This window comes from Dufourea novaeangliae, unplaced genomic scaffold (genome assembly GCF_001272555.1).
Source record: "Dufourea novaeangliae isolate 0120121106 unplaced genomic scaffold, ASM127255v1 scaffold6, whole genome shotgun sequence".
Taxonomy (NCBI): domain Eukaryota; kingdom Metazoa; phylum Arthropoda; class Insecta; order Hymenoptera; family Halictidae; genus Dufourea; species Dufourea novaeangliae.
Window position 1 is genome coordinate 1,741,227 of NW_015373900.1, and position 21,399 is coordinate 1,762,625.

General features: G+C 30.5%; 4 protein-coding genes across 6 annotated transcripts; 3 read left to right on the forward strand and 1 right to left on the reverse strand.

Annotated features, from left to right (window-relative positions):
- The first annotated feature begins 315 nt into the window (after window positions 1-315).
- Window positions 316-2,506, forward strand: LOC107193476 (60S acidic ribosomal protein P0). Its single transcript, XM_015582927.1, has 5 exons — window positions 316-372; window positions 966-1,056; window positions 1,134-1,544; window positions 1,653-1,997; window positions 2,238-2,506. Exons 2-5 carry the CDS (start codon window positions 1,003-1,005, stop codon window positions 2,379-2,381), a joined length of 954 nt encoding a protein of 317 aa, XP_015438413.1. The 5' UTR covers window positions 316-372; window positions 966-1,002; the 3' UTR covers window positions 2,382-2,506.
- A 1,188-nt stretch (window positions 2,507-3,694) lies between these two features.
- LOC107193504 (glutamate--cysteine ligase catalytic subunit) lies at window positions 3,695-8,004 on the forward strand. Its single transcript, XM_015582964.1, has 9 exons — window positions 3,695-4,091; window positions 4,731-4,840; window positions 5,037-5,222; window positions 5,289-5,461; window positions 5,554-5,768; window positions 5,880-6,248; window positions 6,875-7,225; window positions 7,307-7,488; window positions 7,577-8,004. Exons 1-9 carry the CDS (start codon window positions 3,942-3,944, stop codon window positions 7,755-7,757), a joined length of 1,917 nt encoding a protein of 638 aa, XP_015438450.1. The 5' UTR covers window positions 3,695-3,941; the 3' UTR covers window positions 7,758-8,004.
- Window positions 8,005-8,354: 350 nt separating this feature from the next.
- LOC107193589 (protein Mpv17) lies at window positions 8,355-9,253 on the reverse strand. The gene is made up of 4 exons (XM_015583063.1): window positions 9,086-9,253; window positions 8,889-9,004; window positions 8,593-8,814; window positions 8,355-8,502 (listed from the first exon to the last, which is right to left on the reverse strand). Exons 1-4 carry the CDS (start codon window positions 9,174-9,176, stop codon window positions 8,371-8,373), a joined length of 561 nt encoding a protein of 186 aa, XP_015438549.1. The 5' UTR covers window positions 9,177-9,253; the 3' UTR covers window positions 8,355-8,370.
- Window positions 9,254-9,712: 459 nt separating this feature from the next.
- On the forward strand, window positions 9,713-16,862 carry LOC107193474 (sodium/hydrogen exchanger 7). 3 transcript variants are annotated; one of them, XM_015582923.1, is made up of 12 exons: window positions 9,713-9,959; window positions 10,623-10,849; window positions 10,932-11,009; window positions 11,092-11,168; window positions 11,430-11,639; window positions 11,725-11,975; window positions 12,074-12,276; window positions 12,375-12,640; window positions 12,728-12,779; window positions 14,074-14,130; window positions 15,162-15,365; window positions 15,446-15,696. In XM_015582923.1, the coding sequence occupies exons 1-12, from the start codon at window positions 9,716-9,718 to the stop codon at window positions 15,647-15,649; spliced, it is 2,073 nt and encodes a 690-aa protein (XP_015438409.1). In that variant the 5' UTR covers window positions 9,713-9,715; the 3' UTR covers window positions 15,650-15,696. The 3 variants fall into 3 exon arrangements, with proteins under 3 accessions (XP_015438409.1, XP_015438408.1, XP_015438407.1); XM_015582922.1 differs by lacking the exon at window positions 14,074-14,130 and adding an exon at window positions 16,773-16,862 and having other exon boundaries at window positions 9,716-9,959; window positions 15,446-15,532; XM_015582921.1 differs by lacking the exon at window positions 14,074-14,130 and having other exon boundaries at window positions 9,716-9,959.
- The last annotated feature ends 4,537 nt before the right edge of the window (window positions 16,863-21,399 follow it).

The window sequence follows — 21,399 nt, forward strand, 5'->3', positions numbered from 1 at the left end:
AGATTAATAGTTTATATGTATATTATGTATAACTTAAAAGAAACAAATAAATAAAGTACAAAACAGAATATGTAAATACATAAGGTTTATCATTTATTTTCTGTTATAATAATTTATTCATTTATTGTAACCAGCAAATGCTTCCAGAATTCTCATTAATTAAGAAAGTATTTTTCATGACTCAAATATGTCATATGACATATGGTATAAAATTATATTGCGATTGAGAACTTCTTAAAAGTTAAGAAAATTTCGCGGTACGATGACGTATTTCCTATGTCCATGTCGATACTATACACCTATACACACCCTGTACCATGAAGAAGTAACGACTTCCTCTTTCTTCTTCATTGTACCCACAAACTTGCCACGGTGAGTAAAATCTGTCTTGTCATTTATTTGAAAAATTCACTAATCGCATATCTTCTGCATTTTATGATGATTTTACAATATTATACATACCACAATATATAAATATAAGTCAGAAAATGTGAAATATTTCTTATACTTTTCATCAAATTTGAAGTAAATAGGTATCTAAGGTTAGCTTACCATGTGGTAGCGTCTCTAAAATTTATGTTACGATTAATTAATTAAAATATGTTCACATACGCATTCAAGATTATTAATTTTATGGAGTATGTGAAAAATTGTAAAATTTGATATTTTCTTGGTTGACGACGTATACTATTATATATAAATATGGGAAACTTACGAAATTTTAAAATAATTAGGTTAATGAAAATGCTAAAATAGATAATAAATGAAATAGAAATTACGTGATGATAAAATAACGCGTCTGATATATCTGAGTATCATACAGAAGCTAGAAATAGCTGAACCCATCTGTGTGCAGATATAATGATTATAAATCGCATACATGCAATCTGATTATTGTTATATCTATTATAAATATTATGACAATGACAATAAATCTTGTTCTAATAAATCTGTTTTTGTTTTAGTCCTTAAACTCTTAGGTATCTCTACACACACTTCAAGATGGGTAGGGAGGACAAGGCATCATGGAAGTCACATTACTTCACCAAACTTGTTGTAAGTGTTATAGATTCATATACTTGCATTATTTAGAAATGCATTTGCAATACTATATCATTGTATTTTCTTTGTAGCAACTTTTAGATGACTATCCCAAATGTTTCATTGTGGGTGCAGATAATGTTGGTTCTAAACAAATGCAGCAAATTCGCATGTCCCTTCGTGGAAATGCTGTTGTACTGATGGGAAAAAACACTATGATGAGAAAAGCTATTCGTGGTCATATCGAACGTAATGCTGCATTGGAAAAACTCTTGCCACATATTCGTGGAAATGTTGGTTTCGTTTTTACACGTGGGGATTTAATCGAAGTGAGGGATAAGCTTTTGGAGAATAAGGTCAGAGCACCAGCTAGAGCAGGTGCTATTGCACCATTGAGCGTTATCATTCCAGCTCAGAACACTGGACTTGGTCCTGAGAAAACATCTTTCTTCCAAGCTTTGAGTATTCCTACTAAAATTTCCAAGGGTACCATTGAAATTGTGGTATGTATACAGATGCTAATTTTACAATTGTAATTCTACAGAAATTAATTTTGTATTATTAACATAATGTTTGTGTGATGTACAATTTAATCACTCTTTATGTTTTAGAATGATGTACACATTTTGAAACCAGGTGATAAAGTGGGTGCATCAGAAGCCACACTTCTGAACATGTTAAACATTTCTCCTTTCTCATATGGTTTGATTGTGGAACAAGTTTATGACTCCGGTACTATTTTTGCACCTGAAATTCTGGACATCAAGCCGGAAGATCTCCGTGAGAAATTCATGTGTGGAGTTGCAAATTTGGCTTCAGTATGTTTAGCTATTGGCTATCCCACACTGGCTAGTGCTCCTCATAGCATTGTTAATGGATTCAAGAATCTGTTGGCTATTGCCGCTGTTACTGATATCGAGTTTGCTGAAGCAGCTACAATCAAGGAGTACATCAAAGTACGTTTATCTTTGCCATTTAGTAAAATTAACTTTAATGAATATACAATATGATGATAACTGTATACGTCTGAATATTCTATGTACTGTGTCAGCGCTAGAGATAGCAGAACCCACTGATACTTTAGAATATTTTGTTGATAATAGTGTAAATCGCAGTCTGATATTAAGCATAAAGTATGTTAATGTACTTAAACTACTTATGTATGTATTAATTAACGTATAATGATATATTTATAGGATCCAAGTAAATTCGCTGCAGCTGCTGCCGTCGTTGCTCCAGTTGCTGCAGCCGCAGAAGCTCCTGCTGCCGAAAAGAAGGAAGAAAAGAAAGAAGAAACCGAATCTGAAGATGAAGACATGGGATTCGGTTTATTTGACTAAACTGCATATATACATACATGTGTATGTATTGTTCAACGTGACCGTGCATGGTCATTGTCGGATCATGTTTTTATAAACTGGATTTTAAAAATGTAAACAATCATAATAAAAGAAAAAAAAACAGTTTATACTATGTCTGCTGTACATTACTTTATTTCTCCGTCACACTTTTTTTTATCGTTACATCGTTCTCTAATTTTTGTATAATTATGGTAGTCTTATTTATTCCACAATAAAAGGTAAGACCGATAATTCACGGTAATTATTTTATATCATTATTAGGCAGTGATTGAAAAAGAATCCTGCTTCATTACTCGCATGTATGGATCGGCATTTGTCGTATCAAATTTCGGTACATGGAAAGGGTATGAAGAAGTAAGGGGAATGCTTTGCGACTAGACTTTTAAAATAGTCGATTGAGTATTGTTTATACATACTTAGTATTGGTGAAACTGATATAACATGCTCCGTACGTACGTATATGTTTCGGGTCAGCAAACTTCAAAATACGAAACTGAGGTAAACAAGAATATACAAAAATAGTTGAAGTCACTCCATAATTTCCTTATAGGAAAACTAGAAATTTTAATTGGCATTTGTAATGCTGATATTTTTTCATATATTTAAAATTTAAATAATCACTAACATTGAATTAAAACTGAAAAAACTTGGAACTGAGAGTCAGTTCATATGATTCTACATATGTGAGATGCAAATATCCTTTGTACTATAAATGCTATCAATTTTTTTGATTCACCGATATAACCACGAGTATGTGAATAGTAATGATTACAGTGGATTATAATAGTGTATCTCTTCCATTAGGAGTATACGTCACCGATTACCATCTGTTATTAACGATAACTGTTCTGGAATTTTAAAAATTGATACTTTTTGCTTAGTGTTAAAGTGATAAAAGTATGAAGTCATTTTTGGAAGTTTGCTTGCTAAAACGTAATCAATATCACAGTTACTACAGCTGTCAGTTGTAGCAGATCGTTCATGTATTCAACAATTGTAAAAAATATTTCTATTTTTCGAATTAAAGATTTTTTAAATTCTGACTCTTCATTTATGTTTAAAACGAAAAGTATTGTTCAATATAATAATGACTGATATTTTGTTTAATTTCCCGTATTTCACATAAAAAAGCATACCGGACACAAAATTGAAAATAGAATTGGTAAGTTTAAAGGATGGAAAATATATATAGTCATTTGATTGCATATTTTTTATCACGTTAAGATGAGTTATCAGTTTTTCAGACTGATATCTTAGAATGATTGTAACGTACCCAACGTGGTGGTAGGAGAGTATGGTTGCCTTGTATTTATATACCTTTGAAAGTGACGGGATAGTTCGTAGAAGAGTAGTTGGTATATAAAGCGTCGGTAGTACTGTGTTTTATTTCACTGTGAAATTTCTGCATGATTTCTTAAGCACGCGTGAGACTGCCTCGGTGTAACTCAGCACAAGTCGGATTGGCCCGATTTTGCGCGGTGGAATTCTGTTTTAAGCATAAAGTTTTTAAAACTCTTGTACTGACTAACCTCTACGAATATGGGTTTACTATCCGAAGGGAATCCTTTAAATTGGGAGGAAACGAAGAACCTCGCCGATCATGTTCGAAAACATGGAATTATTCAATTCATTAACTTGTACAAGAGGCTTAGAGATCGACAGGGTGATGTGCTCAAGTGGGGTGATGAGGTAATATCCATTTTTCGATTTTTCTGACTCATACCATGCTTAGAAACTAGTTTTGCTATGTCATTACATGAAATGTTGAATACTCCAAGTAATTTTGAAATACGTTATCATGTACATCTTTTACAGTCGGTAGCATGTGTAAAAGTTTCACAACATTGTTTAATATATATTATTAATACATATTTCGTGATATAATGAAAAAAAACATTGAATTTGTACATGGTAAGTATTGTTTATCAGTAATTATAATAATGTAGTTTAATCATTTGGTTAGAAGTTACTTGATGCAGCTTATTTATATTTTGCATTAATTTGTATTGATTCGTATATTTATTATTTTTGTACAAGCATCATATTCTTTTCTTTGTGCTTACACTACATTGTTTTTCTATGATATTGATTGAGTTAATCAACGAATGCTGGTAGTAATTGTAGTTTGTGAACTATTATATAGAATGACCTTGAATTTCTTCAATTATACCATAATGCTTCTAGAAACATGAGTCAACACTTTTGGTTTGTCTATCTAATGCCACTGATATGTCATCAAATTTTTACAATGTTATCAAGATATCTTTTATCTAAACAACTATAAAATACCATTTTTTACATTATGCTTATATCAATTACTTTACACAGGTGGAGTATATGCTTATTAAATTTGATGATGAGGCAAAAACTGCAAAACTCAGCTTAAGGGCTGGAGAAATCTTAGAAACTTTAAATGAGAAAGAACATAATGATCCAGAGTAAGTATGCTTTATTTAATATCTCTATTCTTTGAATGAGGAAATTAAAACTCTAATATTAATAAAAAAATATTACAGCATTAGTGAAGAAATAATTACATCTATCATAAATATTATAATGTTAGATTTATGTGGTATTTTAAATTGTCTGATAATTAACAGTATCATATTATAGTAATATGTATTTCTTTTATAGCAATATTAAATCACTGTGGAGACCTGAATATGGTGCTTATATGCTCGAAGGAACACCAGGAAAACCATATGGTGGATTATTAGTTCATTTTAATGTTGTAGAAGCTAATATGAGGTATAGACGACAAGAAGCTTCAAAATTACTTCGGCCCAATGAAGTTTTAATGTCTTTGACTAATTTTCCAAGGTGTGTAAAAGTAGAGATTAACTATTACACAATACATACTGTAACAGCTTACAATCTTTTTTACAGAACTGGGGCTCTCGATTTTACAGATCCTACCACTCAACCAACTCCAAATTCTGGTGCATCGAGAAGTTTGTTTTTCCCAGATGAAGCCATATACCCAGGCCACCCACGATTTAAAACATTAACAAGGAATATAAGACAACGACGCGGTGAAAAAGTCACAATAAACATTCCTGGTATGTATCTATTGAATGTAAGAGTTTCATGTTTGCAGTGCTTTACAAATTACTCACGAATTTCAAGTTTAAAATGAAATGCTTCTTTACAGTATACAAGGATAAAAATGTTCCAAGTCCATTTAAAGAAAATTTTGGTACCTCAAGCGAGAACAAATCTAGTAGTGCAGCAAAAGAAGATCACATTTACATGGATGCAATGGGTTTTGGAATGGGCTGCTGCTGTTTGCAACTTACTTTTCAAGCTTGTAATATAGAGGAAGCCAGAACGTTGTACGATCAATTAACACCTTTATGCCCAATAATGGTTAGTAATATGTAACAGTATGGTTTATGTGTATTTTCGAGGTACAAAACACATTAAGTTAGCATATTGTTTCGCGCATACGTTACAGAACATTTGTTTAACATTCAACAGTTGGCTCTAACCGCTGCTAGCCCATTTTACCGAGGATACGTGAGCGACGTTGATTGTCGGTGGAATGTTATATCTTGTTCTGTCGACTGCAGAACACAGGAAGAACGCGGTTTGAAACCACTGAACGAAAATAAATTTCGAATCAGTAAGTCTAGATATGATTCGATTGACTCATATCTGAGCGAACAAGGAGAAAAGTACAATGACATGCCTTTAACGTACGACGTCGAGGTATACAAACAGCTTGTGGATAATGGAATTGATAGGTTACTGGCACAGCACATAGCTCATTTATTTATTAGGGACACTGTATCCCTGTTTTCGGAGAAAGTATATCAAAATGACGAGGAAGATACTGATCACTTCGAAGTAATTATCATTATCTTTACTAATTAATATTGTTGCTTTAACTTCATATACGAATCATTCCACGTGAAATCGTACACTTTTTGGAGCACCATTTCGAATTTTGTTCAAATTTGGATCTGTTGTAGTCTTTAGTGATATATAAACGTATCTCGAAGGATTTTTGAAAATTTTAAAAATGGTTGATTTTACAGCTGTTTGCAATTTAGGGTCAACCTTTTTTCAATAAATCGTAACTATTGAACCAATCAACTGATCAAAATGAGCTTTGTGGGTACTTACAGTGGAGACATAAGAATACCAAATTAAATACTTCCCCGATATAAAAATAGGGCATTCATTTTAAACAATTGCAAAATAGATGGTTAGAAAATATTTTTTTTGTAACTGAAATAATTTTTCTTTGGTATTCTTATGTGTTGAAGAAAGGTTGACCCTAAATTTCAAACAGCTGTAAAATCAACAAATTAAAAAATGTTTAAAAATCCTTCTAGATACGTTTATATAACGCTAAAGACTACAACATATCCAAATTTGAACAAAATCCGAAATGGTGCTCCAAAAAGTATCCGATTTCGCGTGGTATGGCCCATACGTTATTCTACATAAATTATATGTAACTTTTTTAGAATATTCAGTCTACCAATTGGCAAACAATGCGATTTAAACCACCTCCACCGAACTCTTCTATAGGATGGCGCGTTGAATTTCGACCGTGCGAGGTTCAAATCACCGATTTCGAAAATGCCGCAATAGTCTGTTTTATTGTACTCCTTACAAGGGTTATTTTGAGTTATAAATTAAATCTGTTGATACCAATCAGCAAAGTCGACAAAAACATGGCCAGAGCGCAAAGGAGGGATGCGGTCAAGACTGAAAAATTTTGGTTCCGCCGAGATATTACATCGGATCCGAAAAAACAAGATGATGAACAAACGGAATATACAGAGTATACCGTCGATGAAATTATCAATGGAAAGGTATTAGAATTCTTCTTTATTGAGTTAAATAAACTCATACAACTGAGGTAAGGAGACTAAAACTTGCTACTTGATTCGCAGGATGGGGTGTTCCCTGGTTTAATACCGTTAGTAAATTCATACTTGGCTAGTATGGATGTAGATGCTGATACTCACTGTACAGTACAAGCATACATGAAACTAATACAAAAGAGAGCATCTGGAGAGTTATTAACAACTGCTGCATGGTTGAGGAAAGAAGTTGTTTCGCATCCAGAGTACAAGTAAGTGTTTCTTTTTATTTACGTGTGCGTAAAATATAAAATTTACTAGATTATTTTATAATTATTACGATGGTATATTTTAATGCAGAAATGACTCTGTAATAACGCAACGCATAAACTACGATTTATTAAAAAAGGTACAGAAGATTGTATCGAATGAGATATCATGTCCAGAGCTACATGGAACATGTATATCGTCGAAAACTAATGAGACTATACCTGCAGCAGTTGCAAAAGCAGAAAAAATTCCGTTATCTATGAATTGTTAATGGTAATGTACTTAAATAGATACTAGATAATATGGCGAGATTTTAATTTATTTTACTACACTGCATATATTGTACATACTTAGCATGAGTGATCAATATTCTGGCACAAATACTTAACGCTAGATGTTTGTTTTCAACAGTTCAGCAATTTATAAATAGTTACATTCCAAGGAATAATTTTAATTTTTAGAATATTAAAACTGTGACCGTTTGTAAAGATGCTAATACTTTCAATCATAAAGAATACAACCACATTGTAAAGTTTGTTTATATAGTTATACAGAAATAATAAATTACAAAGAAACATATATTTTGTATCTTAATATCAGAGAAATATAGAAAAATAAAATTATTTTATGCCACGTTACATATAATGGATGAATAGGAAACAAATGAATTGAGTTCAATTCCTTTGTCCATTATTTTTTATAACACTATTATTATATTGTTTATAGTCAATGTCATTGTCTGTTTTTATTTTTTTTTTAAATAAGTTCTTATTGCTCTGCCACGTGGAATATTTAAATTGTAAAATTTGAGAGCATGAATATTTGTATTATAAAAATAAACTATGATTTACACATCTTGAAAAGATTCTAATTATTTCTTATACCTATTCGTGTGTTCTTAGACAGGTCCTATAGGAAATGTAGGTATTCCATAATAGAGCTACTGATTGCACTATTAAAACCTGATACTGCAGAGGTATATAATAAAAGTTGAGTAACTGAACCATAGGCCAAATCTGCAAAGAAATGTTTTACTCCAATAATTTTAAACTATATGTAGAATATCATACAAGATTCGGTTTATTGTGCACAGCATTGAATGTTACCTTATAATTACTTTTCAAAATATCTGTGTATTCATTTCCTAATTTTACTTTCAAATTTTGTATATCATTCCCTTGTAGAAAACCAATTGCAGATAATAAAACTAATAAAAATGTTGGTGCAAAAAGCAGTTGATCATAGCACACTTTTTTAAATACTACAGTTCCTCCTTTAGAACCAATATGTTTATCTAATATTTCATACCAAGTTCGTGTCACTGGACCCTGTTACATAAGTTTGAGCGAATAAAATTTTATATAACAATTACTTTAAATATTTCAATATTGGGAGTACTCACTGCAATAAAAAAACCTATACTTGCAAACTGAGCTGTTCGTACTAAATCTAAGTCCTGAATTCTCTTTCGTTCAACTAAGTTTTGTGCAATCTGATCTCCCAGTGCCATCAATGTACCTGTTTATTTAACAATACAAGAATAAATGGGAACAATAACTACATAACAATCATACAATAAATATTTTATACTATTTTTACCAGCTTGAATAGCTTGTACCCTCAATGGATATTTTGTTAATAATTTCTTATACAATTTCAAAACACCTCGCATGTTCGTAATAAATGCCATAACCACCAAATCAATTATAAGAGTTTTCTATGTACATAGATTATGTAGTAAAAAAATATGAATTATGATTACGTATATTCTCCTCTAATCCAAAGAGTAAATGTTACAAGCATGTGTCTTCTAAACGGCACATTTAAAACGATTATCAGTAAAACACGTGACTCTTCAAACACAACGTGTTTTTGACATATACATATAACAACATTGAATAACATATAATCTTGAACTACTCAAGAATGTGAAGCACGTGTCGGGTGTCGCTCAATTTACATTTAATTTTACCCTACAAAATTATACCTTGTGATACATATTATTATCCATCTTATTCATATCGCATGCATATGCACGTACATCAAATATCTTAGTCTAAATAATGAAATTCAATTCTACAGAGTTTTAATAACTTTGCCTCTATAAACAAATGAATATTTCTATTACTGTATAGTTATATGTCCATCGTATTTCCGATTGCATCATTAACCGCAGTTGGTCATACTGCTGAACTGACAGTTTGATTAGGAAATGGTTGTGAAGTAAAGATGGCAGTGGGAGGTGGTGCACGAATTTTTCTCCTCGTAATTTTATGTATTTTCTTGTTGAAATCATGTAACGGGGCCGCGACAGACATTGAATTAGATGCTAAGGCACAGTTGTTGCACAGACTCGATAGTTTGAATCTCCTATTATATACATTTCTATTAATATTAACTGTTTTAACAATATGGACATTTAAGCATCGTCGACTCAGGTTCCTCCATGAAACTGGTCTAGCTGTCATTTACGGTAAGTCGTCTGCTATAACTGCTGTTTACGTGTATAATCATTAATTGTCGTGTATTGTGCAAGTTTTTATTTTAGCTTTCAATTGTAGCTATAAAAATACATTCGTTTCTTCGTAGTTGTATGTACATACGAATATGGTAAATTCTTTTTTATTTAAAGCACGCATTTTATACTGTAAAAATGCAATATAAATTTTTAATCGCCTTTATAGATATACAATCGTTTATACAGGTTGAAATTGTTTTTTACTTCATTTGAAGAATCCAGTACAAGATAATTTTTATAAAATCCTTTTTTAGAGATTTTAGTATTAACATATTTTTTTAAAATGAAATCTTATCAAATGGGAAGGTGTATGAAGTGTACTTTTAAAAAAGTAAAAGAAGTCAAACATTATATACTGCAGAATATTTATATGAAAGCTAAATATTTACATGATTATCAATCATCACTATCATCGGTAATAGAAATTTTAATTGTATGCACTTCTATGGATGACATATATTAATAGACCATAGGAAAATTATGTAATGGAAATTCCAGTTATGTAAATATTCAGGGACACATACCTCTGTAAATGAAATTGTTAAATAAGTGTTCTAAATACTTTGAAATAATTTTAAATTAATTTTTATTATATGAATTTGTATGAATGAATTTCAGGATTAATTATAGGAGCAATAATTCGTTATGGCTTTAGAACAAACAGCACCATTCTCCATATGCCTGTTGTGCCAGACAACAGTAGTAAATACAACCAATCAGTTCCTCCTGATACGCTATGGTTACGTTTTCCAGAAGATAAAGGAGGTGGTGTTATTAAGAACAAAACGTTTGCTTATTCCTTCCGAGGAGAAATTTATAAACAAGATAATGAAATTGATCTAAAGGTAGCATAGTAAAACAATTTATTAAAAGTGTCTGACTCAATGTTGTTGAATATATTTTTAGAAAGTAATTCAATTATTACAGGCCACCTTTGATCCTGAAATATTTTTTAATATTATTTTACCACCAATCATTTTTCACGCTGGCTACAGCTTGAAGCGGGCAAGTATTGTCACTATATGTTGTACTATTTTATTTGTCACAAATACTTGGTATAATTGGTTCTGTAAATTTTTGATTTCAGAAATACTTTTTTAGAAATTTAGGAGCAATCCTTATGTATGCTTTAATTGGAACAACAATTTCAGCATTTGTTATTGGGTATGTGCTTGTTATTTATGATAAATATATCGGACCTAATATGTAAACATGTATTTTCTTGTTATAGCAAAGCTTTTATAATGAGTAATACTTGTGATAATTGGGTGTCCATAGGTCATTTAGATTGAGCTTATCTCTTATTTTTTTCATTGTCGGTAGACAGGATGGAAAAATATTTGCCCAACGAATACACTTAGATACATTTTTCTTTGTATATTTCACTTATGGACATATTTGTTATTTTTTCGTTTACTTTTTCAGGGCTTTGATGTATGCCTTTGTACAATTAATACCACACCTTTCTGCGTCATTCACATTTTTGGATACTTTATATTTCGGAGCATTAATATCTCCTACGGATCCGTTGACAATAATTTCTATTTTTAATGATTTACATGTAGATGTGAATTTGTATGCTTTGGTATTCGGAGAAAGTGTTTTAAATGATGCAGTTGCAATCGTACTTAGCGGGTAAGTACAAGAAAGCATTGAAATCTTTTACAATTAAACTTACATGCAATAATATTTGTAAACAATAATGCACATTCTGCTGCAGTTCTATACAGAATTATGGAGAACGTTATCAGTCAGGTTCTGGTGGATTTGAAACTGTAGCATTTTTCCAAGCATTTGGCGATTTTGTCGGAATATTCAGTCTATCTTTATTTATTGGTGCTACAATGGGCTGCATTACAGCGTTGTTAACTAAATTCACCAGAGTCAGAGATTTTCCTCTACTAGAGTCGGCATTATTTGTGTTAATGTCGTATAGTACTTTTTTGATTGCTGAGGCGTCTGACCTTACAGGTAACAGAAATTAATACAGTAAGAAATAGTGTATGAACGAAACTTATTTTTTTTAGTAATGTCACTGTTAATTTAAATATTTTTTTTCTTTTATATAGGCGTGGTTGCCGTCTTATTCTGTGGTATATGTCAAGCACATTATACTTATAACAATTTAAGCCCAGACTCGCGTCAACGAACGAAACAACTGTTTGAACTTCTGAACTTTTTAGCTGAAAATTTTATATTCAGTTATATTGGTGTTTCGATGTTTACATTCCCGAAACATCACTTTGATCCAGGATTTATTTTTGCAGGATTTGTATCCTTAAATCGTTGCATTAGTCTCGATACTAATAGCTTGGAATACTTTCACAATCTACGTTCTTGAAATAAAATCCTTGACTTCGTTTTTTAAAGCTATGCGCATTATTAGGCCGCGCAGCGAATGTATATCCGTTATCATTCATATTAAATTTGGCACGGAAGCCGAAAATATCGCTGAATTATCAGCATATGTTGTTCTTCGCTGGATTACGAGGAGCTATGAGCTTCGCTTTAGCCATCAGAAATACCGTGTCAGATGCTCGACAAGCTATGTTAACAACAACAAGCTTAATTGTAATTCTGACAGTCATTTTCCAAGGTGGAGCAACCACTCAATTTTTAAGCTGGTTTAATATACCGTGAGTTTACTTACTGTTACTTTTAATAATTATTTGTACATGTCTGATTACTTAATAGTGGTTATATTCAAACCGACTACGTTCCAGAGTTGGAGTAGATGAAGAAATAGAAGGATTATCACACAATGGAATGCGCAGTGTGAGTATTTTAGTTTTATTTTTTGCAGTATTGCATTAAAGTTATTTCGCACTGATTTCACTGAAGTAATATAAGATTGAATTTGCACTAACATAATTTGCGTGCTAGGTTTGGTTCTCATAAATTATCGATGTAAATAAAAGTGATTTTACTAATAGCTCTACGAAAGAAGAAAAACGAGTATTAGCTTGTATGTTGTTAGTATTCAGTTTAAAGTATTTTTTTTAGTAACTTTAGTAAATGTTTTTTAGCTGATAATTATCTCTATTTCTTTGGAATAACACATTACGTAGATGTAGCAGAGCTTTATCTGTTTCACACAATACGAAAAAAAAACAATAGCACAAAATCTGTATCTTATTCTTCCTCAGTAAATTCAAATGACTGTCGAGAGAAAAATTTTAATAAGATTGTTTAACTTTGAAATACTTTACGGATCATTCCACGCCATGTGGATTACTTTTGTACACAATGTATGCGAAATCCCAAACATCGTGTACAAGAGTGATTCGCTTGGCGTGGAATGACTACGTAAAAATCTAGTCTGTAATGTCAGAAAGCATCTCAGTAGATACAAAAATGTACTTTAATATTCATATAGATATTTAATTTTACGTATTTGATACTAATAAGTACTGTGTCAATACATATTTTATTATAAATTTGTAATTTTAATTCCAAATATGTTTAAGTTCATCGCGATGAACTTAATGAAAACAAATTCTTCCGATATTAAGTAATCGTAATTATAAAGAATTCAAAGAAAAAACTGCTTCGATCATTGATATTTCTGGATCACCTATATTTGTAATGTACACATACTTATTTAATTTGTGCACATTGATTTAAAACTCTGGAGTATAACAGTGTTTTCTTTAGAAGGATTTTTATGCAAAGGTATTCACGCATGAATGCTTTACATCACATTATTCGTATACTACTATTTTTTTTGTCACCCATTATACCCAGGTATCTCTGAAGTATGATGGTCTGCATTTTTAATGTCATTAATTTACAATGAAACATTCCAGAGATTGTACTTTCCGTAGTCATTAATTATTTGAGAAGAGTATATTTACTAACATTATTTTTTATAGTTACACTTATATAATATTGGGTTACTGATGCACAAAAACTACTAATATTATAGTTTGCACTAGAACTTAACATTTTCAAAGATCCAGCATGTCTATTACATTATAATGAAATGTGTAAGAATGCTTTATTAACTCTACATAATTACGCTTGATAATTGATCTTAAATACTGGAATTATAACTTGCTAATTTTAATAGTCTGGTGGCGAAGGTGGCTTTGGCGATCTGGACATGCGTAGGGAGAGAAGTCCTCCGGTATGTTTTCTCATCAATTCAAGAATTGAATTATATTAATCGCGTGGTCACAAACAATTTGTATATTCGAAGTTTTGTATAGTAAAAATGATCAATTTTTTGTATTTATTTTTTTGTAGCACATTTTATATTTTCTTACGCAATTGTATAGAATGTAAATTACTAGTTTTGTGCATTATGACTGGTATTATAGGAGTTGCTTTCTGTCGTTAATAGATATTCAAAATAACGAAACTTAAACAGAAAATTTAGTAAAAATTATCTTATTAAAATGTCTGCAGTGACCACCAATGATGAAGCAACATAATAGTGGTGTATATTATAAAAGAAAGAACGTTTTGGACATTATCAGAGTGCTTTAACATTTCATATTTACAGATAAACTTTCGTAATTAATTTAGCTTAATTATTCTTTTGCTAGATTTAGCTCACTGAAAAATTATTTTAATCACAATATTAACAATTTTACGGACGCTTATGTTAATTTTTTTTCCTATACTTATCGGTGTAAAAGTTAAATTAATTGCATCATGTAATGCAGTGTTGCTAAAACCATGGGCTTTATATTTAAAGTTATGATTTTATTTTCATCGAGTATCAGTTTAATTTCGTAACAGCATGCGCTTAAATATTTCTTTTAGTATCGTTTTTGTTATCCATTCTGTATGTTGATGATTGGTAGCATACAAAATATTTATATATATATATACATATATTTATATTCATTAACAAAACATATGCAAACATAATTAACAGGGTACACTGATGTAAATGATGAACAATTAAGCATGTTCATTAATACCTAATAACACTGAATATATTGTTACACAGAAACTTTGATTAATATTAATATTTTCTGAAACTACTATATGCATACTTTAATTATTTTTTTATGTGGTTTAAATTGTTTCATCCGAGATTAATGATTTTTTAAATGTCTTCGATAATTATAATTGTATATTTAATTGCGTTCGATGAAGATATCATGATCATACAGGATGGATAATCGAAATGTCCTTCACATTTCACAGTATAATTCTATACAGGATGGATCGTTACCAGGCAGTGGTGCGAAACCTAATGAAAAAGCATTACTTGCCAGAATCTGGGGCGATTTTGATACTCGCTATATGAAGCCACTTCTAACTCACTCCAGGCCTACATTACTGGAGACACTACCTGTGTGTTGTGGTCCTCTAGCCAGGATTCTTACGACAACACAACAAATGACACAGGTATAGAATAAATGTTTTCTTTTTTTTTTCAATCAAACTGTTATGTCACAGTACTCGACACCGTAGTTTTTGTATTATAGGACGAAGCTATTAGAAAAGCAGATTCAGATTCTGATTTTTGCCTCGAAGATCGTGAAATGGAACGACGAAGGACTAGTGTTCAACCGGTGAGTTTTCATCAACCTAATCTCAATTACACTATTAATCCGTGCTATCAACCTAACAACACAGATGCCACTAATCCAGACGAACCTTATGTAATTCTTAACTTACACAGAAGGTAGAAATAAATGTATTTCAATGAAAATATTTAGATTTTGTACAAAACTGATATTCGTACATGAAAATATTTTGTACATTGTTCCAAATGAGTCCATCATTTGTAGCTGATTCTCCTGTAATTATATTTTACACACCACTTTAAATTATCTCTTTGTCATACCATTTACATATGAACAGTCTTGAAAACACATGTACAACATAGTCTTTCCATTTTATATGAAAGTACAAGTTCAGTGTTTAGGATAACTCTTTCGTTTCTATTTAACGACTCAAGCTTCCTCTGAATATTTATGGCAGTTAATATTGAATTCACTAACCCCAACTATGCTTTTCTAACTTGATAGATAATTGCTTATGCCAAATTCTTTCATATAAAATGTGTTGATATGCATGAGAAACTCATTTATCTTCACTGTAGAAAGGCAATGATATACACGTGACCGATTAAATAGCGTACATAATATGCAATTGTAAAATGTTATTTATGTATAGCCAATATACATATACATATATGTATATATTAATTGCCAATGGAATAGAATGTTCGTGTGTAAATTTTGTTCACAACAAGAAAATATTATTATGTATCGCTGTTTATCGTAATTAGGTTTTATGGGTTATTAACAATACCAACAATATTTCTACACTGATGGAATATAAATTAGTTATAAAATATGCTGAAGTTGAAATGCCACTGTATAGGCATATAGTGTTCTCGCTGAAGTTATTTTACAAGTACAGTAAATGTATGCAACTATTCTAGTCACTGATATTACCTTTAATAAACACATGAAGAATTATTGAGTTAGAATTTATTCAAAGATCAGTATGTGCGATACTCTACAGCTTAACACTTCCTCGTTCACGTAACATAGACTAGTTCGATACGAAATGACACGTTTTATTTATGGTTTCTGCATAGAATTTAATTTTACTATTACGCTCTTAATTTGAAAATTATGTTTAATGTCTGCTGATATAGCTATACCCGTTAAATGTTAAACTGGTGTTTCTGTTCATTCAACTTAAGCGCCGAGAACTTGTGTTTTTGTCCAGCTTTTTCTTTACCAATTTAAAGCAATATCTCGAGTCTACATTTGATCGCGCTCTTACCGATTTTTTTAGAGAAAAAGAAATGATGATGATGACGATGATGATGATGAAGACCTAAGAATCATTGGAATGGAAGGATTTATTCCGTTACGAACATTGTAATGGGACAGAAACCATTGAAAATAGTATTTTGAGAAGATTATTTTTAAAGACTTTGTAATACGTACTTCTGGGGTAGAAGAAACAACTAACAGTAATCACTTCGTACGGAACGTTTTCGATGATACTTTCACTTCAAGTTTTTTTATGTTGCTGTGAAATAAGATATGCATTATTAGCTAATATTTCCATAATTTTATACAGATAAAAAAGAAAAACGTTACGTGAATTCCTTTATTTAGAAAACCATTTAATGGTTATTCATTTTATCGTATTCAATTCACAGCATATGTTTATACGTTATATTTTGTTTAAATTATTAGGAAATGTTACTGAAACATTATGCCGATTGTATTTTTTTGAAATGTTAGCGATAAGGTGAAAAGATAATGTTGGCGCAAAAATTATTTATTTGTTGTCACTGCTCTAAGACCTTGTTGGCGTGATAATGTGATGTATTTTAGCATGAATGCAGTTTACAAAAATCAGAGGGGATATACATATAGTACCTAACAACAAATTTTTCGACTGTGTATATATATATTGTGATTTCTTTGAAAGTAGAACAATTATAAGGAGGGATCTAATACAGGCAGAATGTACAATAAAAAGTTACATGAAATTGCCAAACATCTTAGGGATATTAATAACTGAACATTAAACATAATTTTCAGTATTCAGTGAATCTGTGAGCTTTCTACTTTAGTAACCACAGATGTTATTAACAGGTTGAGGGTGTAGATATTGATCCCTACAGTTTTTAGTTCTCTTTTACATTTTCCACATTTCGTCTATCGTACCTATATAGTTGTACTGGCAAAGGTTCTAGTTCAAATCTATCTTTTACTGAATGTTATTGCATGAGTAATGAGAAACCAAATCACTTTCCAGCCATTAATTTTTACATTAAGAATGCTCTTTAAAATTTGCCGCTTGCACATTACTTACGCTGTTAGTAACAAATCATTTCTATAGAGAAAAGTTATTCCGTTTCTTCTGCGTTCTTTGTATTATTAAAGAAAAATTCTCACTGTACAATTACCATATACAACTCTTTAGGTGTTCCTTACATGACACTGCAAGCAGCATAATGCACACATCGGTATAACTAAGTGTTACATACCATATTTTATTTAAAATATACAATTTTATGACAAGTTGTATTAGAATTATCGAAGTTTCATTTAACATCTTTCACATTATGGTGCAATCGGCAAGCAATTTATTCCGCTAGCGACAAATGTCTTATATTTGTACAGTTAAAATAGCCTTTTTAGTTATGTATAAATTATTTTTTATCATACTACTACCTATCTTCCTAGTTCTTCTTGTTTTTTTTTCTTTGTTTTGTTTGTATTGCTTATGTCTATTTGGTTTCTCCACAGACACAAGTAAGGAGCCCCCCAAACAGAACACATTTATAAAAGTGAATTTAACATACTTTATTGATAATGAGTTGTATACATTTTTGAAGATTTGGCTCCAATTATGTTTTAAGTATTAAGCGGTATTCATATTTTCCCAACATGCCATAAACATTTTTATCATTTAACATTATCTTGTTACTTTTCATAAATCCTGATTCAGTGTATTTAATTTCTAATAGATGTAATTATTCTGTTACTAGATAAGTTTGAATTTCTTAAAATGATACAAGATGTATATGTATGTTTTCTGGTACATTGTAACTAATACCTCAAATAATACTTAGCGAGAAAAAATGACCTAGGTATGTGCATATGCATTCTTGGTGTCAAACAATATTGCTGCTATACTACAGTTTTTGTAAACGTTGATCATATATTTCTGGCATTTGTTTTCTTTCAAACATATCGTTCAGTATTTTGTACAAGATAAAAAAAGCATTAGCAACAAAAATTTTGATGTAAGTATTGCTGTACTGAAAGTCAATAACAAGGAGGAAGTAAAGTACGAATTGCCTTTCGTAACTTTAAAAATTACAATATAGATTTCAGTTAATTGAAATACAATTACTTGTACTTCATTATTTTAAGCAGTTCAAACGATACTTGAAATTTAAAAAGAAGAGCGGGATAATGTGAACTGCAAACCAAACCTGCCTCCTTGTTTGATAGGGTATTTCTAATCATATTTTTGTTGAAAGAAGTTTCTATCCAAATGTTTGTTTAATTCTCTGTATATGTTATGTATAACTTTTCAAGAATGATTTTAATTAGTAATTTTAATTTACACAAAATTGATCATAAGCTTAATAGTTGTATTTCGTATACCACTAAATAATATGTAAGAACCGAGAGATGGATTCTTGATGTGTTTAATACTTTGTGGGGCAGCTGGGAACTGTGATGGGAGAAGTTATACCGGGACCACTACCACTGCACACACGCGTCGCCTTGCCAGGTTTGGTTGGGAGACATTTGTAAAGACTAACTTATATATTGGTAAACAAATTTACCTTCCTAAATATAATATACTGTATGTTCAACTGATAAATGTATTCATTTGAAAGGCTTATAATCTGTGCAGACTATTATGTCTAATACAATATTACCTGTCGTTAACTTATAAAGGTATTCCCAGTATCAGCTGCCTTTATTTATTAGTATAAATTCTTCTCAATCATTATGGAATCAACTTTTTATCAATGTATATTATTTCTCTAAAATACATTAACATGAGAATGAATACAACTCAGCGTTACATTCACTTTGTAATCGATATATATCTTAAATTTTACTATTTATTTTTAAATTATTTTTTCCTATTTGGTTGTCATTAATGCCAGATTAGATGAATATTTAAATTCTTGAATAAACAGCTTGTATGTGCGTGCGTGTGCGTGTATGTGTGTGCCATGTTCAGATATATGTACATTTATTGGTTGTACTAAGTTTTTGTGGTCGACTTAAATTGTTCATTACACAGAAAAAAGGTAACGATTATTTATGTAAATTTGCTGTTTTTAGTTGTTATTATTTACTATTTAGTGGAGGTCCTGGCTTGTAATAATTACTAGAGAAAATATTTATGTTGAAATGCTGTCGGATTGGATACACTCAAATAACAACTTACATCTATTACGTATGTATTGTGCATTCAAATGTAATAATTGAGAAACCTATTAAATGATAAACAAAGTTTAAGGAATCGTACTTTTTGTTAGAAACACTATATTTATATAAAATTTTTGCACTGATACTGTGACAATAAATTAACATTTTTACAGCAAAAATTTAGTGTATTGAAAATACTAATCTCTTAATAGACATTAATCATAAATTTTATACGATATTAAATCGTTATATTTGAATGCATTTTGCACTAATTTCGTGAGAGCAATCAGTTATAATTACAACACAATTATTTGGGCATAGAACTTAATTTGTCGTTCGGCAAATTGATTTTGCTGACATATACAATCACATTTCCATTAAAGGTGCAGGACACTTAGTGTATGATGATATTAAGATCCATACTTTTATATTATAATTTGTAATTGTATATGCATTTTTAAATTATAATGAATGAATAATCGATGTCCAAGTTAAAGTAATTCCCAAACATGGCAAATAAAATTAGTGCCAAAGTTCGTACAGTTGGAAGGACTACAAAGGAAGTCGCGAATCTTTTGTATGAAAACAATCGCAAATGAAAGTGTAATATGTTTCAAGTATAGGATATGTATAATTAGAAAGAAACGAATACATATTATAAGAACATAAATAAATCGAAATTGCCCGAAAAACATAAGCTAATTATTTTTTACAAACACATAGTATTGTCAACAACAACAATATTTAAACATTTATAAAATTATTAAGCATCGCTTTATAATGTTTTGTGTACTGCTGTTTGATGTACATAATGTACAAGTGCGTTTAAATATGATTTATCACCGACAGGATTGAAATCACAAATACAGACACATTGAATATAAAAATGATGAATAATAATATTTGAACTCTTACTTTAGATGTTGGCTGTGAACATGTAACAAAACTATTTGAATATGTAGTTTACATACTAGAAAAGAATATTCAAAATGCAGCATATATAGAAACTATATCTACAACATGTGTATGTTATTCTTTTTACGATTACATGTATTTACTTAGTATGATAGTTTAGTTATACAAAATAAATTATGTTAATAGGCTTATAAAATTGCGTCATAAGCAGGATTTTAGCACATAGTAATTAAAATGCTCTTTTCTATATACACATTTATGAATTGAATATATAATAATTATTATGTATACAATACATATAGACTACAGATGTTGTGATACTATGTACTACACTTTACAGTGTTTAATAAAGTATTTGTAAAAATAAATTTAAAATATGTTAAATGTAATTACTTACAGAATTAAGATTTCGTTGTTCCTGGGAGTTCTAAAAAATGTTAAGGGATGACGAGTTGTATATCAAACTTAATTAAACTCTTCCATAATGGACATTAGCAATAAAATCCGCCAGGACCCGCGAATAATTAAATACGCAATGAATTAGGCGCGTAAAAGTGAACGTCAACACCGTCAACACCATCTGGCGGTTC

Bases quoted from the DNA above. Each gene is read 5' to 3' on its own strand.
- LOC107193476 (XM_015582927.1), top strand. From the start codon at position 1,003: ATGGGTAGGGAGGACAAGGCATCATGGAAGTCACATTACTTCACCAAA. The intron at 1,057-1,133 runs GTAAGTGTTATA...TTTTCTTTGTAG, and splicing joins ATTACTTCACCAAACTTGTT to CAACTTTTAGATGACTATCC. The intron at 1,545-1,652 runs GTATGTATACAG...TTTATGTTTTAG, and splicing joins AGGGTACCATTGAAATTGTG to AATGATGTACACATTTTGAA.
- LOC107193504 (XM_015582964.1), top strand. From the start codon at position 3,942: ATGGGTTTACTATCCGAAGGGAATCCTTTAAATTGGGAGGAAACGAAG. The intron at 5,223-5,288 runs GTGTGTAAAAGT...TCTTTTTTACAG, and splicing joins TCTTTGACTAATTTTCCAAG to AACTGGGGCTCTCGATTTTA. The intron at 7,226-7,306 runs GTATTAGAATTC...CTTGATTCGCAG, and splicing joins ATGAAATTATCAATGGAAAG to GATGGGGTGTTCCCTGGTTT.
- LOC107193589 (XM_015583063.1), bottom strand. From the start codon at position 9,176: ATGGCATTTATTACGAACATGCGAGGTGTTTTGAAATTGTATAAGAAA. The intron at 9,005-9,085 runs GTAAAAATAGTA...TTAAATAAACAG, and splicing joins GGTACAAGCTATTCAAGCTG to GTACATTGATGGCACTGGGA. The intron at 8,815-8,888 runs GTGAGTACTCCC...CTTATGTAACAG, and splicing joins GTATAGGTTTTTTTATTGCA to GGTCCAGTGACACGAACTTG.
- LOC107193474 (XM_015582923.1), top strand. From the start codon at position 9,716: ATGGCAGTGGGAGGTGGTGCACGAATTTTTCTCCTCGTAATTTTATGT. The intron at 9,960-10,622 runs GTAAGTCGTCTG...AATGAATTTCAG, and splicing joins TGGTCTAGCTGTCATTTACG to GATTAATTATAGGAGCAATA. The intron at 11,640-11,724 runs GTAAGTACAAGA...ATTCTGCTGCAG, and splicing joins GTTGCAATCGTACTTAGCGG to TTCTATACAGAATTATGGAG.